This window comes from Crocodylus porosus, unplaced genomic scaffold, assembly GCF_001723895.1.
Source record: "Crocodylus porosus isolate Cpor-Errol unplaced genomic scaffold, CroPor_comp1, whole genome shotgun sequence".
Taxonomy (NCBI): domain Eukaryota; kingdom Metazoa; phylum Chordata; order Crocodylia; family Crocodylidae; genus Crocodylus; species Crocodylus porosus.
This window is the reverse complement of record NW_017728948.1, coordinates 53,069,657-53,079,576: the sequence shown is the minus strand read 5'-3', so window position 1 is coordinate 53,079,576 and position 9,920 is coordinate 53,069,657. Positions and strand designations below refer to the sequence as shown.

At 42.5% G+C, this 9,920-nt stretch overlaps 1 protein-coding gene across 1 annotated transcript in view; it reads right to left on the bottom strand.

Annotated features, from left to right (window-relative positions):
* FIP1L1 (factor interacting with PAPOLA and CPSF1) overlaps nt 1–9,920 on the bottom strand; it is a 77,641-nt gene that overhangs the window by 5,419 nt on the left and 62,302 nt on the right. The window contains exon 18 of the mRNA XM_019552617.1: nt 5,203–5,428. Coding sequence (XP_019408162.1) covers nt 5,203–5,428 — 226 coding nt within the window. The remainder of the gene's footprint in view (nt 1–5,202; nt 5,429–9,920) is intronic.

The window sequence follows — 9,920 nt, the reverse complement described above, 5'->3', positions numbered from 1 at the left end:
TGCCCCCACAACCCTCCCACATACCCCTCCCCCCCACACACAGATCCATACCCCCTCAGAACCCGACCACAACCTGCCATACAGGCACAGACCATTAGAACGCCAACCACTCCCCACCCAATATACAAAAGTAAGACTTTATTTTTGAGTTGTTATGCAATTACCTATATATACACTCTGCAAATGCAAACCATGACAAAAATATTTTTTGTAATAAAATGAAATTATCTTATAGTAGGTGTTTGACTTTTAGTGCATGATTGGGTTTCTTTCTGGTTCCAAAATGGCACCCCTCCCCGCCCAAAAGGGATATTTATGGGGGACAAGGGGAGGGACTTCCGGTGGAAAAGTCCCAGGGGCATGGGCTTCTGGTCTCAGGATGGCGACCAGGGGGTAGGGCACCTGTCAAGTGGCAGGGCTACCCTTGTGGCCCTCCAAAATTCATTAAGTGGCCCTCCAGCCAAAATAATTACCCACCCCTGTGGTAGGGGGATTAGTATTACTGTTACTATTGGTTTTTAATCCTTCTTTATTGGACAGCAGGGGTGCACCCATAAAAATGCAAGATTGCTATGGAGAGATGCACAAGCTAGCATACGCAAATCTAGCTTGCTGATTTCTGCATGGTTTTGCCTCGTACCATGTAGCCATATGCTTTGAGGTCTTACATCTTATCAGTCCAAGAGAAAAGGCACAGTATTCAGCCAGAAGTTGCTATACATTTAAAAAAAATTAAAATCACTAACTAAATTTTTTACAAGACCAATATGACTGCAATTTCCAGGGACAGAGACAAGTACTGCATGTCCCACTTCCAAACTAAAGAGTTCTTTATGATTTTACACATGGTTTCCAACTACATCAGGGATAGGCAAAATATCTGTGAGCCAGATCCAGCCTACCAAGGGATTTTGTCTGGACCACGGTGGGTCCTTTGGTGTGTGTGTGGGGGGGCAGCCCAGGCCATGGCGCAAATGGCTGGTCCTGCAGGTTGAGTGAAGTCCCACAGGGGTCTGTCCTGGGCCTGGTGCTGGTCAATATATTTATTAACTATTTAGATCTGGCACAGAAAACTTCTTCAAAAAGTTTGCAGACAACATGAGACTAGAAAAAACTGTGAACATGTTGGAGGTTATGAGCACAATTTAGAAGGTGTTCAACAGATTGGAAAGTTGGGCTAGAGCTAACAGAATGAAGTTATATGCAGACAAATGCAAGATACTACAGCTTGGGACAAATGATCAAAAACACAAATTCAAAATGGGGGACATCTGATTGGATGGCACCTGTAGGGAAAAGGACTTGGGAGTTTTGGTAGATCACAGACTCAATACGAGTCTGCAGTGTGATGCAGCTGCACAACTGGCCAATGTGGTTTTGGGCTGCATCAACAGAAGCATCAGATGCAAGACACAGCGTTCCCTCTAAGCTGTGTGGTGCGTGCGGTCATGCAGGCACGCTCATGCTGCACTGCCAGATGTGCCTGTGCAGCCATGCATGCCACACAGCTTAGAGGGAATGCTGTATAGGAAGTGACAGTACCTCTACTTGGCACTGGTTAGGCCTCAGATGGAGTAGTGTGTGTAGTTCTGGGCTTCAAATTTTTAAAAAGGATGTGGAGAAGTTAGAGAGGGTCTAGAAGTGGGCAACTAAGATGATAAGGGGATTGGAAGGCAAGTCATATGAGGACAAGCTGAAGGAGCTAGGCATGTTCAGCTTACAGAAAAGGCACTTAAGAGCAAGGTTCCTTTGAAGGTGCATGGCTGCGCGGCCACACAACTAAGTGTGTGGCTGCACACAGCCTTTTCAAGGCTGCACACCAGGAGAGGCTGGGACGGGATCCTGGCGTGGGCTCCACTGGCTCCAGGGAAGTGCTCCGCTCCCCCCGCATCAGGGCCGGGGAGCGGAGCACGTCCCTGGAGCCGGCGAAGCCTGCACCAGCCCCCTGCCCCAGCTTCTACCCCTGCCTTGCCTCACCTTGGGGAGGAGCCGCTGCCTGCCCCAGTGAGGCTCTGCCAGCTCCAGGACACTGCTCCGCTTCCCTGCTTTGCCTTGGGGAGCGAGGAGACACATGGCATCAGGGCTGGGGAGTGGAGCAGTGTCCTAGAGCTGGTGGAGCCTCACTGTGGTAGGCAGTAGCTCCTCCCTGAGGTGGGGCAAGGCAGGGATGGAGGCTGGCGCGGGCGGCTGGCATGGGCTCCACTGGCTCCAGGGAAGTGCTCCACTCCCCAGCCTTGATGTGGGGGAGCGGAGCACTTCCCCGAGCCAGGCTCCAGCTCCAGCTCCAGCTCCTAGACCCAGTCCCTGGCCTCTGGCTCCGGAGCTCCCTGCTCCAGCCCCTGGCCCCAGCCTTTGGCTTCCTCCCAGCTCCAGCCTCCAGCCCCTGGCCCCAGCTTCCGGCCCCCTTCAGTAAGTGTCCCATGCCAGACCGAGGTGGGGTGCTCATGGACTGAGGCAGCGTGCTCACGGACTGCTGCTCCTTAGAGGGAACATTGCTTAAGAGGGGCCATAATAGCAGTCTTCAAATACCTGAAGGGCTGCCACAAAAGAGAGAAAGAACCTTTTCTCTCTTGCTGCATACAGACGTTGACTAATGGATTTAAGTTGCAGCAAAGTAAATTTAGAAAAACTTCTTCACTGTGAGAATAGTAAGGCAGTGAAATAGACTGCTTAGGGAAACTGTGAACTCTTCATCAGTGGAGGTGCTGAAGAAGAGGTTGGACAGCCACTGGTTGGGGATGATGTAGGTGTAGCTATGCCTATGTTCTACTACGGGTATTTCCCATGCTTCTGGGCTGTGCTGGTTGTGCCCCACCCCTGCTTTTTTTCTGCTATATGTGTCAGGGTGTTTTTAAACCTTCTGAGAGGCACTTGGGTGTTGGCTACAGCTGAGGCTGGGGATTTCAACCGGGGTGTGCCGATTCTCCTGCTAGGAACAAAGAAAGAGGATTCCTGACAAAAGGGTTTTGTCCCTCCACTTAGGGTCAGACCAAGTGCCATATTTGGGGTCAGGAAGGAATTTTATCCCGTGGTCAGAGCAACATGAATTGTGGTAATTTTTCCTTCCTTTGGGGTGGGGGTGTGTGTCGGGTGGCCCTCTGCCTGAGACTTTTTAAGTGTATACTGACAACATTTTTAAAAAGCAGGACATTGGATGCTGTGGTTCCCCTGTTTTACTTGTGGTAGGTTAGGGTGTTAGACCTATTTTGTGTCAGGGTTGAGGGTAGTCTTACGTAGAGCTTAGATCAAAGGTCAGCAACGTTTTTGGGCAGAATGCCAAAAGCACTTGCAACCTCAAATTGTAAGATGTTGGCATGCCAGGTGCATATGGCAGGAAAGCTTCAAGGGACCCAACCCTTATTGTGGCAGTGCAGCTCCAGCCCCTTTCCCGCTGTCTACGTGCCCAGTAAAATGCCTTTGCGTGCCATGCTCTGGCACCCATACCAGGGATTGCCTACCTCTGGTTTAGATTATGGTTGTATGGGATGCTTTGGATATGGATGATCCTGCCTCAAGTAGGGGGTTGGACTAGATGACCTCTGGAGGTCCCTTCTAGCCCTACTTCTCTATGACACCACAGATAAGTACTTTGTCCCTAAAATAAAAGAAACATATTTGTGCTTCCTGAAATAGTTCATCCTCTTCCTCCTCCTTATAGGTGGTTTCATTTTTAAAAACTGAACAAAATTGTAAATAAACCTTTTTAAAAAACCCAACGCTGTTGTGTCTGCATGGTTTGTCTTCATTAAGCCTTCTCCTACCTTCTCTGTTGTTCACAAGCCAACTTTTTTTTTTTAACAAGTTAAGGGCCTCTTGGTTTCTTACACTGCCATGTGGCAGCAGCTTTGCTGCAGATGGTGGATAATTTAGTCACATAAAAAAGATGAGGTCTCCTCCTCCCCCTCCCTAACTGATAACTTTGGCAGCAGCACAGAGACTTCTCCAGGCCTGGAAGACATTAAGGCTCATTTCAAGCACCCTTGAATGACCAGCCTTCTTTCTGGCCTTCACTCAAACTGCCTGAGAAACAGATGTTTAAACTGGTCTTAAGTTCTTAAAAACTGACCTTGTAATTTGTAATATAAAACATACACATAGTACAGGACATCACCGCCACGTCAGTATTTGCACAAAATAAAAAATAAGATTTCTTGCACCTAATTTGGGCCTTTCAGAGTTTCTTTTTTTTTTTTTTTCTGCCTGTATCAATAGATAAAGTTAACAGAAAACAGTGCCAAACTGTCTGAACTAAGGTAACACTGACTCCTGGTGTTCTTCTCACACTCCACATTGTCAGACAATTAGTGATAGCTCCCAAATCATCTTTAATAGCATGTGCTCGCTCTTGTGTGCTTTCTCTCTCACATGCGCACACATGGTAAATATGAAACTGAAAAAAATAAAATTAACTGAAGTTACACAATTTACCCCAAAATAATTTACAAGCACTAGAAATGCATGAACAAACTTCCTCAAAAAAAGTAAATATATGTAACCTTGGCAAGCCCATAGACCTCTGGCTTGTTCTTGTCACAACCAGTTTAACCTGATACATTCTGTTTTTACACATAAACAAACCGAAGGTCTCAACACAGTCTGAGTTCAATCACTTAACAATAAAAACTGTTAAAAGTCAAAATCCCAATAAAAGTTATCTGTTTGGAAACAAAAAAATATTTTTGACCTCAAGAGTAAAACCTGTTAATAAAATTTGTTAACAAATAAATAGCAAAGACACAGCATTATTATTCATCCTGAACTAATCACAAAATCCACCAAACAAACTAACCCCCTTTTAGTAGCCAATACCACCACTGCTTCAAATTACGGTCAATTGTTGCAGGACACCGCTTTTGGCAGAGAATTGGGAATTCCAATTACAAAGTAACAGTGATAGAACCAAGATTCATTTAATACTTCTATGGATGTTTGTGGACCTAATGAGATCAAGTATAAACCCTAAATCTTTTTTTAATGCTATCTGCACTTCAAATAATTTAAATAAAAAATTTGACACTTCTATTTTACATCTGAAATTTTTTGGTATAGTTCCCAGCAGAAAACAAAGAGGAAGGAGAACCACACCTTCCTGTCCCTTAAGACTATCTAGCTGCACACTAAGACTTTAAATGCTAAAGCACATTATTTGATACGCACAAAAAATGTATGTCTTGACTATTGCAGTCAAGTATTTATACTAACCTGTTGAACACACTTGGAGTTGGACTATGATCTCGGTCCCTCTCTCTCTCTCTGGTCCGATCTCGTTCCCTATCACGATCCCGATCCCGGTCCCGGTCCCTTTCTCGGTCTCTCTCTCGCTCTCGTTCCCTTTCTTTCTCCCTTCGCGCATAATAATCCCACTGCTTGCTGGTTTCCACAAGACTAGGCCATGAAGGAGCAGAACCTGCAAGGTGCGGAAAGGTGACTAAAGAAAAAAATGCTAATATTAGAAAGAACAAAAGCTGATAAGGTTTGAAAAATGCAGTATGATTCACATTTGAAATGACAGAAATTTTTGTATACCCCACACATCTTTTTTTTCCAATTGCTCCTCCACAAGTTTCTAATCATGACAACAATCCAAAGGCGCAGGAAGTCAACTGCACATTAATTCCATGATGTATAAAAGCAGAGTACATTTTGTTTGTTCAATTAGGCACTATGGAGAATAGAAATGTCTGCCTGCCCTAATTACAAGGAAAATAATTATACAAACGTCCTAAAAAGATTCACAATTATGTGATCAGAGTTATTTTACTTTTGCAAAACAAAACATACACAAAGTATCAGAGCCAGGACAAACATGAATTTCGCATGCTTTTAAACACTGTGGCTCAGAAAGTACACTTCAGAAGTGTGAAGAAAGAGTCCTTCTAACTTTTTTTTCTTTAAGATATATAAGCTGAATAAAATTACAGAAGTAACGAAATGCGCAAAATAAAGTTAGTTACTACTAGACATTAAGCATAAAATGTTTTTGATCATTATTTTAAATGTTTTATTTTTGAAATTTCTCATTTAACATTGTTTTTTCAAAATATTTTTGGAGACAAAATACAATTATAAAATGTCTTCTCTGGGGGAAACGGAAGGCTATAATTTTAGATTTATAAATAAATAAATATTTATAAATGCTGATAAATGCTGACCAAAACTATTATTACAGTTAAAACATGTAACATTTTCAGAAAATGAAAGATCATGCTCTTTGGTCTGAGACTTTTTGAAGACGTGATAAACTTGTTTTTAAGAAGAAATATTGGTAGTCGGACTACTTTAATGCATTAAAAGAAATAAGCACCCTTGAGCAATCCAGGGTTTTTTTTATGTAACCAGAAGTCTGATACAAAAAATTCTTCAACAATGGTCAGACACCAAAAAAGATTAAAATGACTCAAGGTCTGACTTAATGGTCCAATAATCAAGTTCTGCATTGACAATACTTTGCCTCAGAGAATGGATTAACAGGAGTGCCTCATATTGCTTAACAGTCACTACCTCATTTTACTACAGCACTTGCTAGTGGATTGAGTGCAAGTCTGGAGGTTAAGAATTCCACAGTTCTAATATGTTTTACCAGCATATCCCTTTGCAGTTAAATTATTTGCTCAAGGTTACAGTGAGACTCAACTTCTTTCCTTGTAAGTCACATGGTGCTGTAGGCAAAGTTAACAAATGCATGTAGCTTTGAAACATGAAGCGTTGCATCAATGCTGCACTTTATAAGAAGTAAGAGAACCAGTGGGATTCTGAAGAGGGATTTTCAATCTTTCCTGTCCAGAATGCCTTTTGATATACATGAAGTGCAGTGCTTTGGCATAATTTTAAGGTTTGTCAACGGATCTAAGGGGGAAAAGAAAAAGATGCTTTGAGGAAATGGTGTAGCGCTGGAAAAGAACTGCCTCCTTAAAACATTATTTCCAGTGAAAAATCAAATAACCTAGAGGATCTACAATGTTGTACACATCTAACAAAACAATGAACATTAACTAGTATTCCACTATAGGAATACAGGAGAAGCAATGTTGTTAATAGAAACAACATCCCAGAACAATAGTGTTTTTGTCTATTTCGCTGCCAAAACTGAAATTCTTCTAAGGAAAGCAGCCAGAAATAGCAAGAAACAGCTGGTCTTTAAAGATTGTTAATTTCCTTGACTTGCCATGATGTCAACTAAGCATGTATAGTCTTCAGGGCTTGAACAGACTAGACAACAGAATATTTTAAGTTATGAAATTTTACTTTTTTTTTGTAACGTGGAGAGAAGCAACAACTAAGGTATGATAATTGAGAGTTCCAGCAAAAGAAATCAACATAAAGCAATAGTTTTGGAGAAAAGTTTCATAAAAATAAAGTTGTACCGAGTTGTATTAAACAGCAAGTATTGTGTCTAATTTGTGCAAGAAAAAAGTTGTTTCTGCCAGCGCTAAACTTCTGTGAATCTGTGTGAAATTGTTTTTGCAATACTTATATGGGAAAGAACATTATATGGGAAAGATTATCTGCACATACAAACCAGAACAATAAATAAGCAAGATGCATAACATTAAGTTAAAGACTGTTTTGAAAATTTGATAGCTTAAAAATAATCTAGCAGGTAGGCTTCTAAAAGTGTATGTAAGATGTGCCCATATCTTTAAGGAATTTTAAATAATGAATAGAAACGTTTTTCCATAAACATCGAATTAAAACACAATTCCATTTCCAAAAGTTTCTTTCACAAATGACTGATTTATTCCAAGGATACCACTGATCAGCCACAATAGCAATAGTCTCCAGAACATATATTCTGTTTACAGACACTCTTTTTCTATTTGAAGGAGCTATCAGATACAGCAGGGAAAAGTGGAAAAAGACAGCTTTCCAAATTCTGATGAGTTTTTTCCCCATGAACAGCAAACGGCACAAGAGAAAGCAAGAGGTGCTTCCAGGAGAAGCAGGAAAGTTAACTATATAGGTTGCTTCATCGGTAGAACGATGGCTGGTGTGTGTGTGTCAAGAGTACAATAATCTAATAGGTATGATAGAGTGAGGCTACATGCTGGACAGCCCTAAAAAGAAAGACAAGGGACTTGGGTTTGATGCAGTGGAAGAACAGAGACAGGTGATGATACCAGAATGGCAATCCTGGAAGATGATCGCTGCAGTTTATACATTCTGAATGCATCTGAGATGGAAACACAGCTGGCATTATGGCCAGAAATGATATTCTAGTGATCCAGGGATGAACCAATACATTGGGAGTCTACACAAAGAGAAGAAAGATTGAAAACTTTCAGATAAAATTTTTTTTATTGCTTCCTAGATAATTCTGCCCCTCTGTCATTCTGATAATGTAATCCAACCTGTTAATTGACAAAGAATGTTAAAATGTCTGAGGACTGACTATCAGAGGAGATGCATACTGATTTAACACCATCTGCTCTGTTGCTTCTGACAGTCCCCCGTCATGGAATCCTTCCTTTGACTGCTCACAGTAAGAGAAACTGCAACAGAGAACACAGCAGTAAAAGCAGCCAGGAATTTAAGTGCGAATGCTTGTCTAAACTCGGATATTTAGTGAAACAGCCATTCAGGAACAGTTATTCCAGAGTAACTCCTGTATGAACATATACTGTATTTACTCGAACATATGATGAGGTTTTTTCCTCTAATTAGCATGGGGTATAAAGTATCCTGTCTTACATTTGCATACAAGGAAACTTCATTAAATACACTGTCTTTCTAAACTGCAGCCAAAAGCAGTATGTGCTTGGTAAAGGAAAGAAACTGTGAAGTTGATTAAATGCAGACAATATTGAGCAAAACTCTAAAACACATGTTCCATATCAGGCAAACATACTGATGGGAACCTACTTTTTTTTTTTTTTTTTAAACAGAACTTTTTTCTTGCTCCAGGTCAAATTAGCCAGATCAGGTCCATAATCATTTTAATCATCCAAAAACCATATGTGGCCCTGCTACCAGCAAGTATCCTCCACCCCAGCTTTGGGCTTTAGATGCTTCCAAATCCTTTGGCAGACACCCTACATGCAGGCCCAAGCCTGGAGACTTGGGGTTCGGATGCCCTTGAGTTTCACTTGCCCTCAGCTGTATGGCTGCAGGAGCAAGCTAGGGAGGAGTCTCCCATTTCCATAAAGTCAGTGCATAGCCAAGATCCTCCCATTGGAAGCTGAGTAGTGGGAAGCTAACTATAAGGCTCTCATAGGGAGTCCTGTCTGCAAGCAGACAAGCATACACCTTCCACTACACAAAGCCATTTGTAAGGCACCTACTTGGTCAGGGTACTGTCCCCTGCCACCTTCATGGTCATGGTATTTCCTGATGGGAACTTACTACAAGGATAGGCAAGTATAGCTCATCTGAACAAGGTGGTGCACATTGTGTGCAGTCCCTGTCTCTGTTTCAAGTCATAGTGAGCCACTACACTGAACACATTTCAACTTCCTCTTCGCTCCCACAGCTGAGCTATGACTTTCTTTCCCAATTACTTCAGTCTCTTCACCAGCCTTAAATGTCTGGCAAACATCACCAATGATTCCGCTTTCTTTCAGTTTATACATTCCGCTTATACATTCTTGCAGGACGCGTTGGGAAATTTGGTCGTCACACCAGACGGCAAAGCTGACATGTTTAATGATTTCTTTGCCTCTGTCTTCTTAAGTAGGGACCAGAACGTCCACCTCCCTGCTGGGCCCCCCTCGGGCCCCAGGGGAGGCACACCTGGGCCAAAGGTTAGCATGGAACTAGTTAGGAGGCTTCTGGAGGGGCTGGACGTGTTCAAGTCAACCAGCTTGGATGATCTCCACCCTCGAGTCCTAAAGGAATTGGCCGAGGTCATTGCAGAACCCCTGGCACGGCTTTATGAGTACTCGTGGTGCGCTGGTGTGGTCCCAGAGGACTGGAAGACGGCCAAC